The sequence below is a fragment of the Mastacembelus armatus genome, chromosome 7 (genome assembly GCF_900324485.2).
Source record: "Mastacembelus armatus chromosome 7, fMasArm1.2, whole genome shotgun sequence".
NCBI classification, from domain to species: domain Eukaryota; kingdom Metazoa; phylum Chordata; class Actinopteri; order Synbranchiformes; family Mastacembelidae; genus Mastacembelus; species Mastacembelus armatus.
The window spans coordinates 7,982,741-8,010,687 of NC_046639.1; the positions used below are offsets into that span (position 1 = coordinate 7,982,741).

General features: G+C 40.3%; 2 protein-coding genes across 2 annotated transcripts; both read left to right on the forward strand.

Annotated features, from left to right (window-relative positions):
• The first annotated feature begins 10,517 nt into the window (after positions 1–10,517).
• On the forward strand, positions 10,518–16,933 carry samd10a (sterile alpha motif domain containing 10a). The gene is made up of 5 exons (XM_026333517.1): positions 10,518–10,806; positions 12,377–12,558; positions 15,833–16,001; positions 16,098–16,244; positions 16,572–16,933. The coding sequence occupies exons 1-5, from the start codon at positions 10,794–10,796 to the stop codon at positions 16,592–16,594; spliced, it is 534 nt and encodes a 177-aa protein (XP_026189302.1). The 5' UTR covers positions 10,518–10,793; the 3' UTR covers positions 16,595–16,933.
• Positions 16,934–17,019: 86 nt separating this feature from the next.
• uckl1a (uridine-cytidine kinase 1-like 1a) lies at positions 17,020–27,353 on the forward strand. The gene is made up of 15 exons (XM_026333519.2): positions 17,020–17,159; positions 19,432–19,619; positions 19,841–19,947; positions 20,581–20,751; positions 20,839–20,910; positions 21,043–21,232; positions 21,315–21,376; positions 22,172–22,188; positions 22,354–22,452; positions 22,542–22,635; positions 24,829–24,891; positions 24,991–25,113; positions 25,338–25,445; positions 25,675–25,831; positions 26,404–27,353. Exons 1-15 carry the CDS (start codon positions 17,071–17,073, stop codon positions 26,481–26,483), a joined length of 1,620 nt encoding a protein of 539 aa, XP_026189304.2. The 5' UTR covers positions 17,020–17,070; the 3' UTR covers positions 26,484–27,353.
• The last annotated feature ends 594 nt before the right edge of the window (positions 27,354–27,947 follow it).

A 27,947-nucleotide genomic window follows, 5' to 3' on the forward strand; every position in this document is an offset into this window, starting at 1 on the left:
GACAAGTCTTTGTACAGCTGAATAAGTTCACCCCCCTGAGTACAGAAGCCTGACTGCAGCTGGGACACTTTCCACTTAAAAATAGGATTCAGAATGTGCCACATTTTAGCTGCATGCAATCGTCATTATTAGTTTATTATGACAATACAGATTTCACATCTCGAGTGAAATATGGAATTTACAGTATTAACTTTTGGAGGACAAACTAAACGCACTTGTGAATAAATTTGAATTTAACTGCTTTAATGTATTTATTTATTTATTTATTTATTTTGGCCTTTAAAACTGTTGGTTACATTTTGCTTTCTTTTTAGTCTGTTCCTCTATTCTATTAATCTGGGGAATGCAGTGCCAGGTTGTGAATCTTTTACATAGTAAAATATACCTTTTAAAGGGTACCTACCTAAAAAATGGATGGCAAGGCTGTCTGTGATGATATATATGCCCAAAGAAGATAGAAGATCAAGCAAACTAAATACCACAGTTTCCATTTAACAGGTGGTTTTAAGGTCTGTGTTTTATCTGTCTGCCTTGTTAAGATGAGGGCAGTTGTTCCCAACTATTTCTACATACTTGTGACTTTACTCGTGACTTACCTTTTAAAAAGAGTGTGTATTTGCAGCCTCTTTTGACATTTCAGATTGTTAGCAGTCCCACCAAAGAGGCATTTCCTCTTGTTTAATTGTTTAAGACCCAAAGAAGAAATTATTGTCTGGGTAATTATACTTAAAAGCAAAGAATGGAGAAGAGTCTTGTGTAACAAACCTTTATTTTTTTTCCCCATTAATAATTTTACGACTTCTTGATCTTCATCCAGGGAACCACTGGACTAACCACCTAGCTGTGTATGTATCAACTGAGGCGGAGCACTTGTACAAAGCAGCCCTGTAATATAACTGAGCCTCCTCCGTCTTTCACCCAGGGAGTAGTGTTTTCTTTGAGAGCTTCATCTTTTCCTCTGTAAACACAGAGCCAATGCAACTGACCAAAAAAGCTCTCGTTTTGTTTCATTTTGTTTCAACTGTTCAGTGGACATTCTCCCACAGGCACTGTGGCTCGTCAGGATGCATTTCATTCAACTCCACTCAGCTGTTCATGTTTTTCTTTCAAAAGAGGCCTTCTTCTGGGTCTTCCTCCACAGAGCTCCTTCAGTAAGCAACCTACAGTGCAACTGGCCACCTTTGGACCTCAGCTTGTGTCTGTTCAAAAGTTTTCCTTAGTTCTTTTACACTTTTGAACACTCTCTGTTTATTAATCTGGGCTTGATTTTCTTGTTATGGTCCGCATCCAATGAGACTGGCTGTAATCATGTACTATAGAACTTAAACTTCTTTCTAAACTTAAACATTTTATCAGAAACTGTGGTCACAAGAAACGTCAAGCTGCTTGGAGATGGTCTTGTAGTCTTCACCTTTACTATGTTTGATCTTTTTTTTTTTAATCTCCTATTAATTTATCTCTTTATCTTCTCCACCTTTTCATTTAAACAGACTGAATGACTGATAATAAGATTGACTTAGGATACTAATTTAACACAGTTGTCTGATGAGACATCACTATAGTCTGCTTATTTTTCCATACAAAAATCTTTATTCAGCCCAGAATTATAGTAGAGTAAGCAAGATTGTAAGGCTGTTTCATAGCTGTTATTCAACAGCAAACCAAAGGCATGCAGGTACACAGAACAAAAGAGCTTTTAATTTCAACACTTTCTGGAAAGAACAGAGTATTATTTTTGTGAGGTGTAAGGGTACGTCTGTATGTATGGACCACGATTAAGGGCAGGCATTCATGAAAACTGTTTTGCTGTGACCATTGTAATGTGACCTCATTTAAAACAAGAGTAACACTGTGTCCATTATTTTGCAGGGATCATTTGATTGACCCTTTTTGATGCAGACTCATTTCCTGTATCCTGTTTGTACCAGGTCCCACCTCTTTTCCCTAGAAACACCCTGTTCAGAGCAGATACCCAGAAGTGTGTGAGTGTGGGCGACATATTCTGTGTGAGCTCTTTTACTCCTTGATTTGTAAACAAGCTGTCATTGTATCACATGAAACATGTTGCAGAATGCACAGCATCCAGGCTCGAGCTTTCTGCTTCTGAAACAAGTGCAGCTTTATTCTGCAGGCCTGTGGCGGCTCCACCCAAAGTTTCCTTTTAATGGTGTCACACAGTTAAAGCTGTTTTAGCTTCCACTCACCTACCTGTCTGAATGCTTAGGTCAGACTTAACCTTGCCACATTATTAACAGGGTGAGGCCAAATATGTCCATATGTTCTTGAACAGAGTGGAGAACACCACGCATAAGTGTGTGCAACATATGGCGAGTCAGAGTTTTGTTTATCCCTTCTCTATTTCTCTATTTAGTTTTAACACCGATGCTCCAAATGTTGAGCTGGCCTGTAAATCTCTTTTTGTGTGGCCTTAGTTGTCAACAGTGTCTTCCTAGACGGTGTGACCTGTGCAGTGCCTTTTTCAGCATTTGTGCACAACAGAACAACAGATCCATAGGGGCATGAGTATGAAAGTTCTGCATGTACTGAGATCAACCTGACCATTTCCCAGAGCCTGACAAAGGCTTATTCTGACCCAATTATACATGTTTCTGAATCCTACATGTTCATTTATCAGACACAGACAAAATACAAAATGCATTCAGGTATTAGTCCATGCCCACTCTGTTTTCATTCATCAGATTAACAGTAGGAGAGGAAATGTTGTAAATGCAGGTCACAACTGAGTCTATTTTCCAACACTATTTGTTTGTTTTAGAGTGGCCTGTGTCTGCTGTTGTTTGTTCACAGCCATTTAAAAGAACAAACATGAATAATTGGTCACCACACTAACCTGAACCCAGTTTCCTGTGCTGGTGCATGTACTGCTATGTGCTGTTTGGACCTTTTTATAAGATCACTGCTTCAGTTGCATGCAGTTCAAGATTTTTTTAAAGTGAACTTTTCATACTTTGAAAATGTAATAATTGTAAGAACATCTCAAGAATGTAGTTATTAAAATAAGACCCTGCCCTGAACAAGCTGAATTTTGTGGCCACCTTTCGCAGCATGCTTCACAAATTAGCCAAGAGGGTGAGTTCAATGTGTTTGCTATTGGCAGACTCATGACAGTGTGTCCGCATCTGCAGACAGCCAACACATGCACAAGCACACACACTCATGTTGTCATAAGTGTGCAGTCTGCTCTACAGAAATACTTTTTTCTGCCTTGATCCTAATTTTTTGCCATTTATAATTATAAATCCATTGCTTTTATCTAGTGGTCAAACTTGACAATAATTTATCTGAGTCACAACCAAACAGCTCAGTTTAAATTGATGATATAACATAAATAAGAGTAGCTCTACTTCCATATCTGGTTCTGACTCAGGGAGACAAAGTCTTACATTTGACCACAGTTTATTTGAAAATAACTCTGCACCTACGAACTGATATTATATTGAACAGTATAATTCCATTTAAGGTACTTTTAAATGAAATTAAAAATCCATTAATTAATTCAGTCACATCTCCAGTGCAGCTATGTGTAAAGTCAGAAGTTAAACAAATGTGCATGTGTTGGGACTTGTGGGAAGAAAGCAGAATACCTGGCAGAAACAGGCATGGGAAGAATATACAAAGTCCACACAGACAGACAGGGTTTTTTGCATTCAGTTATTTATTGCTTATTTCATTTTAAGAATTAGAATTATATTAATATGAATATGTTCTTTTTTATATTTTAGAATAATCATATTTATATATAATAATTATAATATAATCTTATAATAATCTGATATGCTGTGAAAATACATCTGCTGATGCCTCTGGGCACATCTGCAGTGATGCTCCTGAAATCATTGGGTATTTCAGGTCTTTCAACATCATACACCCTCATCCAGGTGACCCAACTGGGGCTTATCAAACCTTGTTTGCCCTTGCATGTGCCCAGATGGCTAGCTAGCTACCATGACTCCAAGCATCTCCTCTATTGAGCCACAGCTATCTTGAGGCCCTCTATGCCACTTCGGTGGTAGTGCGGATGGCTCTCCTCTTCCTCTCTCTCTCGATGCCCAAATTACTGAAGGCTCTGGCCAAAGAATGGGCCGCAAAACCTCTGAAACCCACGTCCAATGGGAGGCATCTCACTCTCCAACCAGCCTGCTGACACTCGCTGACCAGTCCCATGTACTTTGAGAGCTTCCTCTCAAATGCTTCTTCTGGGCGACCTTCCCATGGGACCGTCAGCTCCAGCAGCACGGCCTGCTTAGTTTTCTCAGACACGAGGACAATGTCTTGACGCAGACTGGTAGCAGCGATGTGGCAAGGGGAACTTTAGCTACCACTTTTAGGTTCACCAAAAGCTGTCAGTCTCTTGCCTGCATGTGTTCTTCTAGCTGCTGGGGTAACCTGCTCCCCAGCTCTGATAAAGGCGATGGTTTTCTTTGAGGGATGGTACTGTTTTGCCCACTCAAGTCCTGTGCTAGTGGCTTCAGCGATGGTCTTAAGGACTAGGTCATGCCTCCAACGGTACCATCCTTCTCTGAGTGCCGTACTGCAGCTGCTGAGGATATGCTCAAGGGTTCCTTGCTTAGAACACAGAGGGCATGCTGGTGACTGCTATGCCCCATGTGTGCAGGTTAGATTGGCTTGGAAGCACAGCATAAACTGCCTGGATAAGGAATTTGATGCAGTGAGGCTCGGCTTTCCAGATCTCAGTCCAGGTCACCTTCCGCTCAACTGCATTGTCCCATCTTATCCATGCTCCTGTCACGTTTTGAGGGGGGAAATGAGGACCAATTAAACGCCAACACCAAACTCAGTCTTTCTTTTGGGGGAACACACAACTAAGAACACATGAGAACATAAGGGAACATGACATGGGACCGGGGTTGCTTACTAGGACACACCAAATCTTTGTGAAATGACAGCTCCATGTTGTTTCATCCCTACAGCCTTGCTGCTCTCACCTTCTCTTGCACCAGGCGCTGCGTCTCCTTCCCTTTGGTGCTTAGTTGGGGAATTGGAAAGGATCCTAGCCCTGCACGGCCTTGTGTGCAAAGCTCACTGCCACTGCCTCTTGAACAGCCTCCTCTGCCCTCCACTTTCTGCCAGTCCTTACTTGGATTCCAGCTTTGGCCACCTTATGGACATATATCCATCCATTTTCTATACCCGCTTTTTCCTGAAAGCCAGGGTCACGGGGATCTGCTGGAGCCTATCCCAGCTCTCTCTCGGGTGAAAGGCAGGGGTACACCCTGGACAGGTCACCAGTCCATCGCAGGGCCATATATAGACACACAAAGACAGACAACCTTGGACATATATTAATATGTTAAATATATATATTTATACCTAGTAGTTATTGATTGTTACTGTTGGGGCAATTTAGAGTGACCAATTAACCTGCATGTCTTTGGACTGTGGGAGAAAACCGGAGCACCTGGAGAAAATCCACATAGATATGGGGAGAACATTCAAACTCCACAGAAAAAGGCACAGAGTCGAGTGGGGCTTAAACCCACAACCTTCTTTCTGTGAGATGACAGTGCTAACCACTGCCCCACTGTGCTGCACTCTGACTGTGGTTTTGCTGGAGGGTTTTGAGGGTTCTGCCATCTTTAGATGAAGGGTGTCCTGCTCAGCCGTCAAGGTGTGAATCAGATGCGGGTCGTGTGGCAGCCTGTCAGTATGAGACTTGTGTGTCTCCTCAAGCTCACGATGAAGGTTGACAGCTGCCTGCCTGATTGTCAGGACCTTAGTTTCATACCTTAGTTTGACTTCATGGTATGAAGCTCTCATCTTCTCCAGTTCTTCTTGGAGAACTTTGCTCTTCTCCTTCTCCACCTGAAGCTCAGCTTCAAACTTCACCTGGCTGATAATATGTGCCACTTGCAGCTCCTCATAATCTTGCTGAAGCAGTTTCTTCTTCTTCCTCTTGATATTATTTCTCACCTGAGTGGCAATGTTTGAGGTGCTGAGGGTTTCTGCATCGCTGTATTTCTGCAGCCTCTCCAGCCCTCTTCTTGTTTCTTTTTCCCTGTTGATGTACATTTCTTTCAAGGACTCCTGTTTAGTCAGTTGTTTTTTTGTGTCATCCAACTCTGTGCCAAGGTGGATTCACCAATTCCTTTCTTGAGTCAACATGTAATTAAGCCTCCCTATTTCCTGGTGAAGTGCATTACACTCCATCCAGGTGACCTGATTCCTACCAGGTACCTGTCCACTGGGTTTCCTGTTTTGGAGTGTAGGGTTGTAATTGGCCTGTTATGTGTAAACAATTGTGAAAACACTATTTATTTGATATGGATCAATAGTATCACATATTTCTCAGAACATACATTATAATACCTCATTGTACACTGAAAAAGTCTGCCCCCTTGTGTTGATTTTTGATTCCACAGCTTCCACCCTCTGTGCAAAATGTTTTTTTCTTAAGTGCTGTATGGGTTTTACTGGGCCATAGAAATACATTAGAATGTGTCTGCTTTTAAATAATAGACTGGTGCCAGGCTTTCTGGTTTATGGTGAAATGACCATAAAACAATTGATGAAACGAAATTCTTAGTTAAAGATTGAAGTAAAAGGCAGCTAATCAGTGTAAACCTCAAATGTATACTGTTAATATTTGAGGCTCTTTGATGGTCTCTCCTGTGGAAACTATTAATTCAAGTGGTCTCTTTCATCTTTTAGAGCTCTACACAGGCCAAACGTGTCCATACTTAAAGTTTAAGAAGAGCCCCAATGCTCCAATCTCCATTTCCTCAGCAACATCTGCAGAAACTGATCATACCCACACCCTGGCAATTAAACTCAAACTAGTCAGCTGGGTTTATGATCCCATATGCTGCTTGCGGATCCTGTGACCATTGTTGTAAATGTAATCAGCAGTGGGGAAAGGGATAATTGTGGAGAATATGTAAGGCATTGATTGTGAAAAGATGTAGGAGAATATCTAGCAGCCGTTATTTTGAATCATTTCAAATAAACATCAATCACATGATGCAGTATCAAAAACAGCGGGGAACTGGGCCTTGCATCCACCATTGGCATGTTTTGATTTCAGTAAACCCAGAGAGTGTGTTAAATCAGGACATTTAAAGCAGGACAATTAATTGAAGTACTGTTATTGTGGTAGCAGGGGTGTAGCAATAAATGTGGGATCCTACAAACTTACCATCCTCAATTTGCCATGTATGAATATTAATGTCTCAATTTTTTGTTTTTGAAAATCAGTACTAGGGTAACACGGTGCATAGGTGATTAGCACCATTGCCTCACAAAAAGAAGGTTCCTGGTTCGAAACCCATCAGGGACCTTTCTGTGTGGAGTTTGCATGTTCTCCCTGTGCTTGCGTGGGTTTTCTCCAGGTACTCTGGCTTCCTCCCACAGTCCAAAAACATGTCAGGTTGATTGGTGACTCTAAATTGAGGAGTGAGTGTGAGTGTGTGTGGTTCAAGTGAGCTCTTTCATATTATTATTTGATCAGCACAGTAATGACATACCTACACAGGTGTGTTCACCTCTGGTTGACTAGACCTTTACAGATTTCACTCTGCTTAAACTGGAGTTATACTGCAGAATTACCTGGCATCAGCAGTCTCTGTGTGATCTTAATGATAATGGCAAAGGTGAAGTTGTCCCTCCCTTAGATGTACAATATAACCAACAGCCAATCAAGCACAGTCTGTACATGTTCACACAGTCCTGAGAAGAGATCTAATCACACAACACAAGTGAAGACCTGTGGGTGCACTGTTGGTGTGTTGAGGTTGTGGGTTGTGTGTTGAAATATGAGAACTTTAGAAAATATGATGAACTGCTAGTGGTTGAACTACACAATAAAGTTTGGTAACTCCTGATATTTCAGGCACATTTTTTCTGATAACACACATGCATAACATTTCTAATAACTTTAATTTGAGGAATAATTTAAATGCCAGACCTTTTACTTGTAACTGTATTTTTCTGTTTTTTTTTTAAAATTTTATTAAATATGAAAATGTTGAAACTATCTTTAAACTGTTAGAAGAGATCTACTGAATTTAATCTCAAGCAGACTGAAAAATTACACAAATACTTTTGTTTGTTCAGTCTTTACATCGTGTCTTTGATTGCTCACAATAATGATCATTTCCGCAGCTTAAATTGTAGGAGAATCAGTCTAGACCTCACCAGCGTGCGGTTCACCATTTGTGATCCTGATCTGCATTTTAACCAAGAAGGATAATTATAATTACACTGCTTTGTACAGCTTAAATTTGAGATGACGTATCATAATAACTTCAGTCAAACAGCTTTAAAAACATATATTTATTCTTTTTCAGAGGTATTCAAGATCATGACCCACACTCATTGCAGATAAACTGACAAACACCTGTGTCTGTCACTTCACAACAGAACACAGTTAATACATTCACTTCTTTCATTGATCAAGTGCCCTGCCCCTCACATCGGCTTTCATTATTGTACACTACACTTTTACTACAGTCTGTAATAAAAAAAATCAGTTTTTAAACAGCTGCAGCATTAGATAATTTAAGAAAGTTTTTTTTTTTTCGCTTCTTTAGATTAGTTGATTTTAACCAAACAGCTTAAAAAACCAGAGCAGCCTGATATAAAAGTATAAAATATTTATAAATATACTCATGAGAAACACAAAATTTATTTTCGCCCAGATCCTTCTGGGGCAATGCCTCAACTATTCCCCAGAGCTTTAGAAAGCTTGTAGCAGTGGATAAACAAATTCAGTTTGCCCTCATTTTTAGGGCTGTTTGAGTCTTTTTATATGTATGTATGTTAAAAGTAGATGCCTCAGATACAGTATGAAACTGAAGTAGGTTATATGGTCTGAACAGTAATAATAGAGGGTCACTTGGTGGCCTAGGAACTAATATGTATAGATCAACTGTAACCTGTCTGCATGGCTCAGTTTTAGAGGGGAACCTTTCTTGCATGTCACCCCGGGCTCTTCTTGTGGGAGAATTTATTAAATGTGTCTGTAATGTGTCTGTCGTGAGCTGGAGAATATGTGATGCTTTAGCCTTGGTAAAAAGTACATCAGATGCTGATGTTCAGTCACAAGGCCAGAGTATGCAGCTGCTTTTGATGTTAGAAACATCCTGGTAATCTCGTACAGACTTTTGTTCCCTCATTTTAGCCTTTAGCCTGAAATGCAATGTTTTTTTCTCCCTCATTCTTTCTTCCACACCATATTTTTATGCACTGATGAAACACTAAACTTCTAACATGTGACTCTTTATTTTATTCTTGGTCCCTCTCCCCCTGAAAGCCCTTGCATTTCTTTTCTTTTCTTCTTCTCATTTCCATTTTTGTTTTATATTAGTGGAAAATAATCAAATAGGAAAAAAAAAACATTGGTAGAATATAATATGCTGTTCAAAGAACAATGTAATTCACTATGAATGTTTTGCCATAATTGAATTAAGGAGAAAATGCTTAAATCTCGGAAGTGTTGAAAATGTACATTTACTGGGGATACAATTCACAAGTTTGATTCCTCTGTTTTGTGTGAGGTGTCTGTGTCTGCCATGCACCATTCAAAAATATAAAAAACACAAGTGAAATCCCAGAATGTATGTCAGTGTAAAACAAATGTTCAGCTTTCACCTGACCTGTGTATTTGGAAGTGTGCTGAAAAAATAAGATATGCCATTGACCATGTTTTACCTCCCTCATTTATAAGAAGACTTTGCACTTCAGAGCTTAAACACTTAAAAAGCAATGTTTGAAGATAACCAAACAGAAGCTCAATGAGATATGGAAGAATTATGCAACTCTTAAGAACATGTGACCGAGCTGGGGAGGGAGAACTCCAGTGGGGAATACATGGACAATGTTTGCTGCATTTCTTTTCACTTCAAAACCCATGTGTGATTTGTCCAGGGGTGGCCAAACGTTTGCATTCAGCTGTACATACATGAATGTACTCACCAACCTTTGATATGTGCTGGATGCAGATATTATAAAACTGCATCCTTTAGTGTGAGATTGCAAGCAGCCCCCATGGTGGAAGGCCTGACATAATATAAAAACAAAGAAGACAAAGTAAAATGCTGTGCTTTGCTGGACTAAATGTGATCAATGAAGTGATTCTATGGGCAGGTGGGAGCAGGAACAGTGCTCTCTGATATCTGTCCTGATGTGCTGCAGCTCTCCTGGACAAACCCCACATAGAGGGTCCATCACAGAGAGGGCCGGCTGCCCACAGGCGCGCACAGAGCTCCCTTTCTTTAAGAAAAGGCAAAGGGGAATTCCTTATGTTGGATGCTGCAGTGATGAGAAGCCCTTTCATCCGGCTGTTTTTCAGTCTCCACTGGCTGCGTTAATTACAGGGCCCGGGGCTGCACTTTGAGCTCGCTGCGCTCATGCGGGCTCTTGAGAAAAAGCCGCGTGTCTGATTCTCACGACACAGATAAAAACCACACACAAATACACTGCGCGCACGAGCGTGCGCACGAGCGCGCCCGGCTGAGCCAGCGGAACCAGTCAGCCAGCTGCTCGGGGACATTCCTGTCTGTCCTCAACAAGTTCAGCCCACAGACACCAGCAGCAAACAACGACGCGAGCTGCTTTTGAGGCACTTCCCCGGTCAGAACAGCAGGACCCAGGAGGATGCGGAGCGTCATTCCTCCTGCCAGACCACGGTGAAACTTTTCTGTCCCCAAACACAGTGCGGAGAGGAGGAGAAGCGGGCGCAGGACCCGCAACCCGTGCGTCTGTCACCGGAGACGATGGGAGACTTCGACTAGGGTCCACTACGGCACGGAAACACCATGGCTGTGGACGGTGGGTAGCTTTCTGCTTGTTACATCGAAACCTTCTCTGCAATAACCTATATTCAATGGAAACTTTGGCTGAGTTTTTACGCGTAAAATTTTATACTAGAATATCCGGTTTGCCAGGTAGCACAAAATTGGTGTTCGCATCTGGCAACACAGCCTCTCGTTTAACCATGACAAACTACACAGTATGATTTTACATTCACAGTTAAAAGTACGTTCGCCTATCACCAGGAGAAATAATAATGCAACACAGTGGGCTACAGTAACTTTGAGCTCAGAGCTGTGCGCATGTTATAGGAACATTATGGTGGGAGGAATAAACAGGGGGGTCTGCTGATGTGCAGTGACCTGGTGCTGAAACGGACAGCACACTGAAGTAACCGCCATAACGCGTCTGACGGTGTGACTGCGGTCACTTTTGTGCACTGACTCGAGTTGAAGTTAGTCGTAATCAGGTTGCATCCAAACACTCATCTTTTACAGCGATTATATAGAAATTGAATGTGGTTTTCATTTTATTGGAAATAAATGCCAATATAGGTGAGTGTTGGTGCAGTCCCAGTATTGAAAAGAGGAGATACAGATTCAGACAAAATACCAAGTGCAGGCTGGAGACGCTAAAATTGGGTTCATGAAAGCGTTTTTCTCTCCGGTGCTGGCGGTTTAAATGCTAAGAAACCCCTTAGTCTGACAAGTGGTCTTAATTATCTGGATTTAATCTGAAAGGGGCACATTTGTGTTTACAGCAGCAGCAGCAGCCTGGGGGAGTAACAACACTATAAATGAGGGTTTGATCTTGGAGTTATACCTCAAAGAAACAACAACAACAAAAAAGAATCTCATACAGTTTTATTCATATTAATTTGACGCTGGTGCCTTGCCTTGATGATTATAAGAATGGTTTTACTTCACTCTCAGTAGGAGGTATTGGATGGCAGAAAAGAAAAAAAGATAGTCTTTCATCTACAGTACTCAAACCCTCATCCCCCCTACAGTCTCTCTCATTCTGTCCTCTTTTCAAATTCTCTTAGTCAATTTAAGATGCTGAAAATGCATATTACACACACACAAACACAGCTGCACAAGTAGCTTCAAACACGGTAAGAAAATTCTTCCAGTCTGGCATATGAATCAGTAATGACCTGTGGCGTTCTGCCAGAATCTGTGCCAGTAACTGTGTGTTTACTGCACACTTTCTTTAATCACTGGATGTTGGGAAGCCACCTGCTGTGGAGTGGGCATGGATGTCTGCCTGCAGGCCTCCTCGTAATGATGAGAAAGTGGATTGTCTCACAGCTGACATTCACCTATAAGCTCTGCACAAAGTAACAGTGGTACCTGAACACTGAGTTCAGTGAATTACCCTGGAGCTTGTCCAGACCCTGATAAAAGCAGGTACATCATACTGAGATCATCCCTGAATGACAGGGTGTCCACAAAGGTTCATTTCTGGCTTGTTGTCAACTGCGGAGTGCAGAGGTGTTTTTGCAGAGGCTCACGCTGTTTTTACTTTGGCAGTGTTTATTTTCAGTATGGCTGTCTGCTCGTTTTACCCCCTGCTTTCTTCACTCCAGCGGCATCCAGTTTCAGTTTCTGCAGGCCGGCTGTGGAGTACAGGGCTCTGCCGGAGGAGTTCAAGCACCAGCTAAGCCGACGGACAGGAGGGAACCTAACCTGGCATGATGGACGTGGACAGAAAACAGCAGGAGGAAGGACAGTGAAGCTGCTTCAGCAGCCAGGCACAGAGGCCCTGCAGGTACTCAACACCCGCATGACAACAACATGTTGTGGGACGAAGTGCATTGATGTAGCGCACTTCAAGATAACATGAAAAAAGTAACGTCTTGTGGTAATCAGTCCTAACTTTAGTTTACTCAGCTACAATGCTAATGTTGCTGGCAGAAGATTGCTATATTTCAGAAAAGGAAAGCTTGTACCTGCATCTGCATGCTGATATTTCACCAGACAAATATCTTTTATGTCTGGCTTGGATATGAGTTCTGGAAATTCAGTAACACAAGTAGACTAATTCGTTTTTCATCCATCTTTCAGTTCAGACAGTGTTCACTTGTTATTTGCTGCACCCACAAAGGTCAGCACAGCTAGGGTCACCATTTGGTTCCTACCACTCAGTGCACCTCAGACCTCAGCACAGGTCATTTGCAGTGCTATTCATACACAATAACAGGGGGGCTGCATCAATGTGACTATTCCATAATAATACACATACAGTACACGATAATTATTGAAAATGGAGCATAATCTAGTATCGCTGTTCATATGCTATACATTGTTATGATACTGCAACACAGAAGTTGGCAGTGTGTGGGCTAACACAGTTTCTAACAGTGTGCAGAAAAACAGTGGAAAAAGACAAATATGGAAAATAGCTATAATGTCATTATAATATATATTTCTTCACACATAAAATGAGAAGAGTTCAAACCTAATTATAAACAGTGTGAAAATAACTCCTAAAAGGCAAAATAACTCAATACAGTAAATTATAATTGTGAATTATATTATTTATAATGGTTGCATCCTACTATACGGAATAACAGATCTAATGTTAAGAAATCATTAAAAAGATCTTTTCCCTGTCCTGTCAACATGAGTATAGATGCAGGCAGTGGTCACTAACTCTTCTCTCAGAGAAGTCGGAACGAAAGAAAATCAATCTGGTCACCATACACTGTTGGAAACGACCACTTTATTAGTAGAGAATAGAAGTTGCTTTCTCCCCAACGGGTTGTTGTGCTGTAACAGCCTTTCAGCATGGCTTTAAATAGCACAAGTCCTCCAACTCTCGCGCTACGCTGTAACATCAGTGTGTTTGTTGACTGTGATCAGAAAGAAACAGATTTTGGTTTGATACCAAATGCCTGATGTTAGACAGCCTGTGAATTGTTGTTGCAGGATAACAAACAGTTTGCCAAGCTTTTTTAAAATAGATTTCCTTATGTGAAATTTCATCAGATCCACTTCCACTGCCATTCAGTTGTAGTTTAAATTGCACTTTTTGTTGATATTTCTTTTGTTATCTGATATAGCCTTGTCTGCTCGGACAGTGCCATCAGAAGAGACAAACGATTTGTGCTGTAAACTGGACTCATTTAAAGCCCCTGGTTACAAGTCAGAAATCCTGTGCTTTTGTTTTCAGCCCATGAAAAGCTCTTTAAAAAGAGGTTATGAGCTGAAGCTAAAGCTGCAAACATAGAACTGGGCTGGGCTGATAACAGAGTTGTATACAATGTGTTGTTTGTTTGTTTCAATCCTTTTGGATGCACATAATGTAGTGGTGGTTTATTTTTGTCTTGTGGAACATAAACTTAATCACTGTTTAGAGAATGTGCACAGTATTTCCACCCTTTTTCTTGTTCACCTTCAGTTATTTATTTAGGTTTTTTCTACACAATGTACAATTATTCACTCTCCATCCAGTCTCCTCTCTGCCATACTGTACATGGTGTTCTGTGGGTGATCCTGAGGAAAAACCAAAAAAACAAAAACCAAAACAAAACATAAATACTCATTATGGTCTCTGTCATCTTCCCACCCCCATCATTTTTGCATTTACCCATCACTGTAGATTTAGCACAACACATTAATTGTTGAAAGAACGACTGGCAACTACTTTTATGATGGATTAATAATTTAAAGCAGTTTTTAAGCAGGAACTACAAACACATTATAATGACAACTAAATAGTGAGGACCTGATTTTTTTTTTCTTTCATTCATTTTAAACACAATAATTAGGGAATGGGGACAAAACATCCATTTTGAAGTTTAAGTTTTAAGAAATTATGACAGCCATATAAAAAATTATCTGACATCTTATCAGCTTAGTAATGAAAATGATTATTTGTAGCCCCCAGTAGAAATGGTAACATATAGAATTAGGAGAAGTAAAAAAAAAATACTCACAACACTTCAACAGTAATGGCAGCACTGCAGTATTTTACGCAGCATGTACTGTGTCATCAGTCAAGCTTTAATGCTAAGAGTAAGAGAGTTGGAAGTGTGAAGTGAGAAGGCCTGTGCTTGCACTGAACTGAAAGTCAAATGAAAGGAAAGGAAATCCCACGCTTTACAACTTAAGAGCAGGAGGCCTAAAGATAAAAGTGAAAACTTACCAAAAACTGCTGTAGGACCACTGTGGATTAGGTGTCAGTCAGGAAGCAGGAAAATACCTGACTGAACTTGAAAAGGAAACCAACACATTGTCAAGTCAGATAGATTTTTATTAAACTAGTTATTCCACATTAAGGAATTCTTCCTGGTAAAAGGTAATTTACCATGTTAGTTTGTAAGCCCCATAACAAATTATTATATTTTACTGAAGGAAATATAATTGTCTTTTTTTTAATCAGATCATGTGTTGGTAGATACTGAACTCAATTTCTATTAAAAACAACTTATTATCATTATGAATACAAATGCAGTAGCAATGGAATGATTAAAAAAAACCTAAATGACTGGAACATACCCTGTGTAAGATGTTACACTTTAGCAGATAGATTTATCAGTATATTCTGATTTATTAAACAGGACTCTGGCACAAATTTTGGCCCACTGACTCTTAAATGTAAGCCAGGCCTTTTTTGAAACACTGCTTTTGCTGCATCTGAGAAAATCTGAGCTGGAGAAATGCTGAATCTGCTGAATTTTTAAAAATGACGGAGTGATAAAAGGTCCAGTCTGATTAATCTTCCACAGTTTTATATCCCGTACAGGATTTAAGAACTGGATCTCATGATCACACTATATGCTCCTCTGTCTGTGCTGGAGCTCCTGCTGTATGTTCGCAGATCTTCCAGCCACTTAGAAAATCTGAGTGTTTAATCTACATGCACATATTGACACAAAAATCTATGAGTGCTTCAGTTAGTTTAAAACATTTCTTGCTTTTGTAGCATATTACTTTGTGCACTCTATATGAAAAATATGCAGTTGCTGCTGGCTGCCACTGATACATGTTCTTCTCTGTATTTCTCTGTACATCCTCATCTCTGTCTGTGTCGCTTACAGTACCGCTTCAGTGACAGTTATGGGATATATCACACAAGCCCAACACAGCCCAGCCTGATCCGCCCCGTTGTGCTGTGGTCACAGCAAGATGTTTGCAAATGGCTGAAGAAACACTGTCCGCACAACTATCTGACCTATGTGGAGGCCTTCTCCCAACATGCCATCACAGGTTGCTTTATCAGAATGCATATCACTGTAAGCTTTGTTTGAGACTTACAATCTAAAAGTTGAAATTGATTTTGAGGCCACTGTTTTTATCTCTTAGGCCGTGCGTTGTTGCGTTTGAATGGGGAGAAGCTGGAGAGGATGGGATTAGTGCAAGAGACGCTTCGACAGGAGCTGCTGCAACAGGTGCTACAGCTTCAGGTGCAGGAGGAGGGACGCAACCTGCAGCTGCTCAGCAGGGGCGAGGGTGGGTGTTTTCGTTTTGCTATGATCACAGAATAGTCACACTCAGAAAAGTGTTTTCCACCAATGAAGTCTTAAATCTTTCCTCAAATATGTTTGTTGACTTTCTGGCAGAAAATTGCATGCGATCATTGAATGACTACTTTCATATCCTCATAGTAAATATGAACTAAAGCTAATGGCAGTAGTTTCATATTAAATGGACATAAGGACATAGGAATGCTATTAACGTTAACTAAGTTTCTACCAGATTGAAGTGAATAAGCACATTTGAACGTTAGGAAAAATCGGAAAAGGATTATATTTATTTATATTTATATTTTATTCACAGGTTCCTTTGGAAATATATCATAGCCAGGTTTTGTCCTTATCAAAGTGGCCACTGTGGAATCATGGGATATATGATCAAACAACTAAAATGTGTCCGGCCAGCAGTAATATCTATAGTTATTGAAGTGGTAGCTTAACTTGGCAGCTTTTCATTCCCTGTCTGCACAGTACTCAGACTTTGTCTTCAGAGGACGGCAATGGACTGTGATGAAAAAGCATCATGACAATCTGTTTTGTCAAATTATTCCTCTATGCTGTGATTGATGTCTACAACTGCTACTCTTTAAATCTGTCTGCCTCTGTCTGTTTCTCTCTGAATTTTTGTATGTCAGAAAAGAAGAACAAATAAAAAATATCAAAATAGCCGTGTTTTTTGTGCAAATCCCTATTTCAAGGCCAGGAACAGTTGATTTGCCCTTGAAGGCCAGCAGCCTTGGAAGCACGTGATGATAAACTACATTACCCATAAATCCTCGGCGCGGTTAAGGAGGAATCCGTCCATGGCTTTAACTAACCGATGCCGGCTCCGAGGTCGCAAGAGCCCCATGGAAACGGAGTGCGGTAAAATAATGTCGTCCCGCTCGGACAGGTACATCATATTAAGAGTCTTTTTGTTTCTCTTGTCTGTGAATTCTCTCTTGGAAAGAATTAATGTGATTCTTGTTTATGTTTGTATAATCAGCAGCAGCAGCAACACTGACTCCCCCCTCTTCCTCCTTCACACAGACCAACGGTATCTGCCTTGTTTAGCCTCTAACATTAACACAGTTTCATTCAAACCCCTCTCTGCTGATATATTTGAATTAGTTATACAATTTAGTTGCAGGATGATGCATGTAGATTCATAAAATGGCGTTAAAGCACGAAGCTCTCCAGAAGTAGGTGAACTGCATGCAGACAGTCGTGCGTCACAGGATGCCTCATTATAATACCCTATAATAAACCCTTAAGCACTGTGAGTGTTTTTTAGTCCTACCCATATCTATTAAAGCACTATCCTCTTTAAAAGAATGTATAACCTGGATTATGTTTGTTAAACATAGTATGTCCCAGTCTGTGTGGAGCTGAAAGTGGACAGTGGTAAAATGAAACTAATTACATTTCTTTTGTTAACTTCTGAGGGACCTACTGTAGTTTTATTCCACAATATTTATCTGCCTGGTTTAGTTACTTTACAAATAAAAAAAAAAAAAAAAATCAAAAAGATGATTTATTAGAGATTAAAACCAATGTTTAATTAATCGACAAAACATTTACTGGTATTAGCTGATTGTTTTGATGATCACTATCAAATAGTTTTAATGTGAAAATGCCAAACATTTAATGGTTGAGTTTTAAAGATCAGCAGAAGACATCTCTCCTGTACTCTTGTTTCTTACAGGTGCCTTTATTAATACCAGCCAAGCAGCTCTTTGCTGCCAGTGTTACAGTGATCCTCTTAGTGTTTGGCACACACACACACACCCACCCACACACAGACACACACCAAGGACAAGGTGGACAAAGAGAAAGGAGGGTATATGGAGAGGTGAGAATAAGTCAAATTTGCTTAGATTATTTTGGCTGCACATGTGTGAACGGATGGTGTAAAAGCACAAACAGAGCTGTAATTTGCACGTTTATGAGTTTAGTCAGTGTTACTTCGTTGTTTTGGTGAGGTTGGCACAGTGGCAGGCGAGTAGGAGAGTGGCAGATTGTCATCTGAAGCAGATATGAGTCTGATGGACTGCGCAGGGGCTAGGATCTCCGGCTGCTGGTCCCTGAAGTCAGACCACAGGTAAGATGTAAGCATTTGGGCTTTTTCCCCCTCTCAGTGCAGGTTGGAAACTTCCTCGCAACACTACACTTAGACAACATAGATGTGTGTGTGTGCCATAAATAGTCTCCTTCCAGGGTTGCTGAGAGGTCAGAGGAAGTGTAGCATGTACGTTAGTGTCTGGGGATTTTGGTGTTTTATTTGTGCTTAGAGTCAGATGGTTGCCTGGAGCATGTCATTACTGAATAACCATTTGACACTGCATTGGTTAAATTCATGCAACCACTACTATTTAAAACTGCACTGATGCTTAGTCAGTATTTACATGTGAACCTAATGATTGTTTTCACTATGTATTTAACTGCTAGTTATTTTCTTTATAAATCCAATTATTGTTTAGTTTGTAAAATATAAGAATGTGAGAATTCCTCATCACAAATACCCAGAGCCCAAAGTGACACCTTCACATGTCTCGTTTTGACCAAATAACAGCACAACATCTGAATTATTCAGCGTACTGTAATTCAAGTCACGTTCAAGAAACTCAAACCATGAAATGTCAGATATTTCTGCATGAAAAATGACTTTAATAATCAATCAGTTATTAAAATACTTGCTCACTCCACTCTTGATAATTGATTAACTGACTAATCTTTTAGGACATACTATTTGTTGGGCTGTTTTTTTTAAGTGTATTATTTTTTTAAAGTCCATGTAAAGCCTCTTGTAATGGATACAGTATCTAACTAGAAAAACTCCAGCAGGTCTAGCAGCCAACACAACATGTGAACAAAAATTCAGAACAGTGTGGAAATAATAAATGAACTCAACAAGATATTCTTAAGAAAAGGGTCCACTTACCTGCTTTTTCTTTATGCAGCTTGCAGGTGCATTAAGTAGTAAACTGTAGTACAATGACTGCAAACATGACCAGCTGATTAACAAGTCCAAAAGCTAGTAGGTGGAACTTCAGATAGAATTATTTTAAAATTAGATTTTACCACAGCTACCTTGTGTTGTTAACAGAGGGCAGATCTTAGATACTTCCAGGCTCTGCAGTGTGTGTTCAGGCTGTAACCTGCCCGGCTGTTTGCTGTTTTGGCAGTGGGAGTGGGGAGGACTCGTTGGACCGGCTCTTGCCCCCTGCTGGGGCTCCTCGCAGAAGGAGTGCTACCTCCCTGAGTAAAACGGAGCCTCCTCTGCTCCGTACAGGCACACGGACCATCTACACCGCTGGCCGGCCTCCCTGGTATGATGAGCACGGGGCTCAGTCAAAAGAGGCTTTTGTTATTGGTACGACACTCACTGATGATGTTATTACTCCTCCTGACTGTTTTGTGTCTTTGACTATCTTCATAGTTGTGGTTTTGAGCTGCAGAACCTGTCCTTTTGTTCTGCTTTAATTATACCCATGAACACTGTACTGCTATCACACATGCATACCGCCAGACAACATTAGACACAGTCTTAAAAACACACATAATGGGAGCTTGAAATGCTGTGTGGATCTGCAGGGTTGTGTGGGGGCAGCGCCTCAGGGAAGACCACTGTGGCCAACAAGATCATTGAGGCTCTGGATGTGCCGTGGGTTGTGCTGTTGTCTATGGATTCCTTCTACAGGGTGAGATAGTCATGAATGTTAGTCTGTTTTTTTGTCTTATTTTATTTGGTTGTTACCAGTTATTTGTGGCTATAGTGTAGGAAGAAATGATCATCTTTGGGTTTTATGTTTTGTCAATCGGAAAAGCGTGATTTTAAATTGCTGACAAAACCTCAAAAGAATGATTATTCTGCCGTCACAGTTTAGATTTAATAACCTGTTGTGGTTACACTTTAGATTACAGTCCAAAAATTACAGCATGAATATTTTGTACATACTGTTGGTTACCAGTGATAGAGTTTATATACTTATGGAGAGAATTAAAATTGTATTTAGTATTTAATGTTTTGATGGCATGACTTTTAGTACTCTGAAGACGTCTTACAGATGGTCCAGCTTCTTGCCTCACATCACTATTCATATTGTTACATGTGTAAAAAACTACATTACTGTTGTCCCGTCAGACCCCTGGTCCTGGTCCAGCACCAAGCTAATCTGGTTCTCCTTGATTCCAGTCTTTATACTAAACTAGAATAACATCCCAGCACTAGCTCCACAGTTAATGCTTCTAACTCACCAGCAAAGTGAATAAACAATATACTGAACTGCAGCAACGTCCTGTGAACGCAAATGTTGACTTGCTGTGTTTTGCAGGTTCTGTCTGCCGAGGAGCAGACTCTGGCAGCAAGTAACGACTACAACTTCGATCATCCCGGGGCATTTGACTTTCAGCTGCTGGTTGCCACCCTCAAAAAGCTGAAGCAAGGCAAGAGTGTGAAGATCCCAGTGTATGATTTCACCACGCACAGACGACAGAAAGACTGGGTGAGTTTTTGTCTACTTTTGTTTTTCAAAAAAAAAAAATGTTATAGATTATATAAAATAAAACTAAGACAACTGTTTCCTTATCAGAAAAACGTATATGGTGCCAGTGTCATCATACTTGAGGGAATTATGTCGTTTGTGGACAAAGAACTTCTTCAGGTGAGCCTAGTCTTCTTTTTTTTTTGAAGAATTCTTGAGAGAAGTAATTATCACCAGGTCGTCTTGTTTGAGCAGCTTCTTGAAGTGAATATTATTGATCCATTCAGGCATGTTTGCTCTTCCCACCTGCAGCTCCTGGATATGAAAATTTTTGTGGACACAGACTCAGACATTCGGCTGGTCCGCCGGCTCCGCAGGGACATCACAGAGCGTGGGCGGGACATTGAAGGTGTCATCAAGCAATACAACAAGTTTGTGAAGCCTGCCTTCGAACAGTACATTGAGCCAACCATGAGGCTTGCTGATATTGTTGTGCCAAGAGGTGAGACAGGGGGATTTCACTCACTGTGTGGCGTTTTTATTACTTTCCTACATCTTCAGCTCCTCTTGTTTTTCCCTCCAAGGTGGTGGGAATATGGTGGCCATCGACCTGATAGTCCAGCACATTCATAGCCAGCTGGAGGAGGTGAGTAGCCCAAACACAGACCATAAATGAGAGGGTGGCGCCACCATGTGTTTGAAAAATGTAACATGCAGACACAGAGGCTCCCAATAGTTTTTACCATAACCTGCTGCAAGTTCAAATGAAATCTGGCATTTCAATCAACTTTTATTGCTCTTATGTTGAAAAATATATGTTCTTGTGTAACTAAATCATATTTCTTTGTACAACAGATCTCTATTGTTTTCCAAAAATTATTAAAAACACATTAAAAGGGATTAAGTTTAAAAGCGTTTTTTTATCAAATCTGAATCCCCTGATTAATCCAAAATCCAAATCCTTGTCAAATGTCAAATGACGTATCAGAAAGAGGCAAAACATTTGTTGACTGTGATTGGAAGGTTCAGTGCGGGATTTGTTACCTGCAGAGCTTATCAAATCCAGGTGGTGTACACAACTGAAACCTGTTCCTGCACATTATTGATCTGCGTTGCTGCACTGGGTGATATGTTCCTTTATTACCATAAACATACACACTGTAGTGTATTTTGGTCCCACATTCGCCATCCTGCTGCCATAAATGCTCCCCTGTGACAATAAAACTGTAAAATTGTTCCCTGTTTTAAGATTTACATCTTCAGCAGTCGTACATTGGGTTGGGGCTGGGTATTTGGAAGTATTGAGAGGCACACTAAAGACCGATCTTTTTATAGGATTTGTGTAGAATGCTACCGGCCTCATACTTTTAAATCATCATCCTTCTCACTATCTACGTTTTTTTACTCTATTTGAATGTCTTTCTCTTACCCTATTATGCAGCGTGAGCTCAGTGTCAGGTATGCTGATACATATTTTGACTTTCTTTCTGTGACTTTGGCAGACTCACGCTAGTCTTTTTGTTTGTGTGTAATGACTTCATGCTTAACTCTCTTCCTGTCTTAAAACCTGCTTCAATAACAAAGTTAAACCTTTTAATGTGGACAACCTGTCCTTCATTTCAGGGCTCTCCTGGCCTCGGCTCAGCAGACTCAGCCGCTTCCCCAGACGCTCAGTGTGCTGGAGAGTACACCGCAGGTCCGAGGTCTGCACACCATCATCAGGTACTGAGCTGTTCTCATGTGCATCTTATTGTCCTTGCCATGCTGCTTACGATATCAGTTTTAAATCACTTTATTTTGCTGTACTGCAGGAACAGAGAAACCAGCCGGGATGAGTTTATCTTTTACTCAAAGAGGTTAATGCGGCTTCTCATAGAACACGCACTGACATTTCTGCCATCTCAGGTAACTACATAGTGAACATTAAAGCAGCTGTTATCAGTGTTTTTATTAACTGAACATATGACTACCAGTCAAAAGTTTGGACATATTGGTGTTTTTCTTGTTTTCAACATTGCACAACAGATATGGAATTATGTTTTATGTTTTTGATTGTGCAAAGTTAGGCTCCAGAAGATCCCCATGACCCTGGTTAAAGAGTAAGTGGGTATAGATAATGGATGGATGGATGGATGGATGGATGGATGGATGGATTGATTGTGCAAAGTAGCCTCCTTTTGCGTGATGACAGCTTTTGCACACTCTTAGTTATTTTCTCATGAGGCTTTCACCTGGTATGGTTGTACAACAAATTTGAAGGAGTTCCCAGAGGTGGTGAGGACTTGCTGGCTGCTTTTCCTTCACTCTCTGGTTCAACTTATCACAAACCATCTCAGTTGGAGTTAAATTGGATGATTGTGGAGGCCAGGTCATCGGCTGCAGCACTCCATCACTCTCCTTGGACAAATAGCTCTTATAGAACCTAGAGGTGTGTTTGGGGTCATTCTTCTTTTGGAAAAGAAATGTTGATCCCACTGAGTGCAAACCAGATGGGATGGCATGTCAGTGCAAAATGCTGCAGTGGCTACACTGGTTAAGTGTGTCCTCAATTTTGACTAGATCACCAGCAAAGCTCCCCCACACCATCACACCTCGTCCTCCATGCTTCCCTGTGGCAATCTCTAATGACTAATGTCAATTCCTTGTGTTTCTTCACCCAAGCAAGCCTGCTGTTGTTCTTTTGAAGTAATAGTTTCTTTGCTGCAGTTTGACCATGGAGGCCTGACTCATGCAGTCTCCTCTGATCATTTATATGGGCTGTAATCTGAGGTGGATTTGGCAACTACACTTGGAGGATACATTCAAATTTCTTGACATTTTTCAGATTGATGGAGCTTTATTTTTTAAAACTATTGATGTAATGGTGTTTTTTCTCTTAACTGTTCTTACTGTAATATGGATTTGTACAGTAGTTGTGCGGGCACTAATAGGACTATTGACTATGATCTGATGATCTTAAACACATTAAAAAGGCAAGAAATGTCACAGATTAACTCCTGACAATTAAACCTGTAAAGTGAAAACCATTCCAGGTGACTACCTTGTGAATCTGATGAGAGAGCCATAAGCATGCCAAGCTGCTGTCATCAACGCTAAATACAGCTACTTTAGAGAATCTAAATATAAATCGTATTCTGGGTTGTTGAACACTTTTGTGTCAGATGGCTTAAGTATTATTGGACCATGTTGAAAGTAATAAAAATAAAGACAAGTCTCTGAAGGAGAAGGTGTGTCCAAACTTTTGACTTGTAGTGTATGTGAAACAGTTTGTTTATAGTGATAAATTATAGAGTTATCACCCAACTCTGCAGATTCCCTGAGCTACAGAACTTTACAGCATCTTTCAACTCTTGGTTTTGTTTTTTGGCTCACTATGAAGACAGTAAATATTGGACTCAGCAGAAGGTCTGAAACCTGATACTAAATAAATGTTGCTCTGCATCTGCTGGATGTGTAAATAAGCACCCGTTTGCCAATAAGCTTGTCATTTCAACTTAAATATACATTGTTGTGTTCGCAGCGTATTGCCGCTGCTCCCAAGAGACCTGAAAAATGTCAATTTTTGCAGGTTCAAAACTCCACCAACACTTGCAGTATAAAGAACAACTTCACTGTCAGACCAACGGCTTGTGGTCTCCATCAGACAGGTCATCATTGACCCATTGCAAGACATTTCAATAAAACAAAACATCAGATTTCATCTTTATTCTCACAGGCTTAAGAGGTAATAATGTAAATTTTCTCAGAAAAAAGACAGAAGCATTTCAGAATTTTATCTCAGGTATTTGATTTCCAGGAGGGGTGGATGAATTTGTAGTAATGGTCTTTTGTGAGCTCTTAAATATCCATAATTGATAATTATAGGTTTTTTTAATATTTTAAGACATTTTGCTTCATACTACCTGTCTTATTTGTAATGTGTTTTATGATGACCCTGATGAAGGCCATCCTTGGCCCAAACATAAAGTAGCTTTTTATACAACAAATACGTACTAGAATTCCCTACATCTGTTTATGTGTCAGCTTTTATGGTTGCAGGGTGTCTGCGTGACAATATCTCTGAAAAAAAAAACAACTCTTTTCTTTGTTTTCTAACAGTCAAGTGTAGTTCAAACTCCACAGGGTCATGAGTACGAGGGCCGCAGTTACAACGGGAAAGGGGTGAGTGATGTTCTTCTTTCACTAGGTCATAACTTTCAGGTAAGTGTGTGTCCTCAAGGTTTCTGCCAACACTCTCGCTCTGCTGCCTCATCTCCACAGATCACTGGTGTGTCGATCCTGCGGGCAGGGGAGACTATGGAGCCTGCCCTGAGGGCTGTATGCAAGGACGTCCGCATCGGCAAGATCCTCATCCAGACCAACCTTGACTCAGGCGAACCAGAGGTTGGGAAAGGGTCATTTAGTACCAAAATTCCTTAGTCACTGTATTTAAATCATTGCTACATTTTTGCATAGTGTTTTGAAAAATCATATCCAACAAACAATGATTTGATTTCTTGTTTTTTTTAATTTGTTAAAATTCTTCTCCATTATGTGTGTCTCCGTGGTAACTACCTTCCTGCTTCTGTAACCATGGTAACCTGTCTCCTCCTTTCTGGCCTCACCAGCTGCATTACCTGCGTCTGCCCAAAGACATCAGTGAAGATCATGTCATCCTAATGGACAGCACCGTTTCTACCGGCGCTGCTGCCATGATGGCAGTACGAGTCCTGTTGGTGGGTGGAGGTTAACAGGATTTTTCTTAGTGACCTCTTTCCTCTTGGGCAGTCATGTGTCTTACTGCTCATTTGTATGGTTATTGATGGGAAGAGGTTGGATTAGCAGGTTTTTTGCAAAAAGAAATGTCAGATACTTTCTTCTCTTGCTTTTTACTTATCAATCATCCTTTTGATAATCGTGAAGCAGACACTGACAGCTGTTGCTGTGATGTGTGTGGCTGGGCAGGATCATGAGGTTGAAGAGGATAAAATCATGTTGGTGTCGCTGCTGATGGCAGAGCTTGGGGTTCATTCTGTGGCCTATGCCTTCCCGAAGGTCAAAATCATCACCACTGCTGTGGACAAGAGTCTGGATGATTTTTTACATGTGGTTCCTGGTATCGGTAAGCTAATACATGCACTTACTCTTTTCACAACTGCACTGCAAAATCAGTAGGCATCTGTCACATATTTCTTTCAAAGTGGACCTCTTTGTTTTGAATCTCTGAAACCTGTCTAATTTGAACAGCAGGTGACGTACAATAACTTAGTGGCAGTCCATAAGACATTTTCAGCTTCTAACCCTGTCTTCAGGTTTTTTCAGCCTGAATTTTGTTGCATGATTATGATCTTACGTAGGAAATAAAAATGTCCACCGGCCTTGTAGCAAATGAAAGCTAATAAACATGCACGCTTGTTGACTGATTTCATTTCATGTCCCAGTAGGTTCTAATTTTAGGCTAGGTTTACTTTTTGCAAGCACTCGCACTCACTGCTGTCACTACACCACATCAGTATACAACATCTACTGCGTATCAGATAGACCAGTCTGTTGAATGTAAACATAATTATGTACATAGTTAAGATAAATAAGGTAAATATTTATAATAATGTATAATATGTTACACCCTAGTTGTGTTTTTCTTAATCCTGTAACCCACTCACACACTGTAGCTCCACTGTTGTGTGTTTTCAGGGGACTTTGGGGACCGGTACTTTGGGACAGACGGGTCCGATGGCTGGAGCGATGAGGACCAGGAGCAGCCATCATACTGATGCAAACATCTGTGAGAAAATGAAAGCATTACTTGAAAACTTTTACTCTGTATCCTCCTCTTCAGGCTTAAACCAGCAAAAATACGCTTTTACTCAATATTTGTGTACTGTACATTAATGTTTGTATTCTTATACAATAGAATTGTATGCACAAGAGACTTCACCATAAATATTTTCATACTCAGAGGGTGATAGAGGTGCCTGTGCCATACATTTGAGGTACAATAATATACCAATAATATTATATACAAATTTAGTATATATATATATATATATATAGTCAAAGTTGCTGATGGATCCATATGACAACAGTTTTTCTAGAACCAGTCTATCTGATGGACTTTAAAGCAACTTTAATGTTAGACACTGGTAGTAACATATCTCTACATGCTGCAACCTTTTTATTTAATTAGCAAATCATAAATCTCCCCTTAGTAAAGAAGTTATTACTGAGTCTGAGTTTGCAGTTCATGTATTTCTGTTACATTTACATTAGACATAAGCATCAGGGCTTCCTAAAATACATACCCGGCAATCTTTGAAAAAGCTCTGAAGGTATTTTCCAGAATCTTAAAAGACTGCTTTCCATCTGGGTGAAAAAATATTCCACCTGCTGCACAGTTACAAGGAACAACAGCAAGTGTTCGTAAACAAATATTTTTGGTATCAGAGAATTTGATGCCAGCTTTTTGTCTCGCATGTAATAACACACAGGAGTCTCAGACTGGGACTGAGTTTTGACTGAGGAATATGTTCTGGTATAGATTAATTCATCTTTAATATTGCTCTGAAGACTACTTTTATGTAATATGATGAACTTGATGCTTAGTAATCAGAAATGTTATTTTAAGAATACATGGATATCACAAATGGAAGTTATTGTCATTTCACAAAAATCTAAATCTTATATGTTTACACATTCACTTCACTAGATGAAAAAGACCAGTAGGCTTATTGTAAAGCTTTGAATTCAGGGTATAAATAACCATCCTGGGGATTATATTTAGTTTTCTATTCTCACTGAAAACTAAAACTTGAAGTTGACATGTATTTATTATATGTCCGGAATGATCAACAAGGTGTGTGAATCATGGGTTACGGATGGTCCCGTGCTCACTTCTGAATTTTTTCCACGCTCCCTCTGACTCTCAGGGTTCAGATACAGGCCGCATTGGCTCCTGCTTTGATGCACTTTAAAGCCTGAAGGGGTCAGTATAGCTCACATTTAGCTTCTCTCACTGTGATTTATAGTATGTCTCTTTGAGAAGTCTGTGCCTGCAGTACAGAGGAATGCATACAGACTCATGTGGATCACTGCCACTGCTTAAGGTAAAACATGTTGATTTGATGTTATGAATGGCAGTTCTGCAGAACCTCATTGTGGTTCAGGAGTTTACTGAGCAATCTGATGCAGACCATAGTGTGTTAATGCTTTGTTACAAACCTGCAAGCTAATGGTCATAA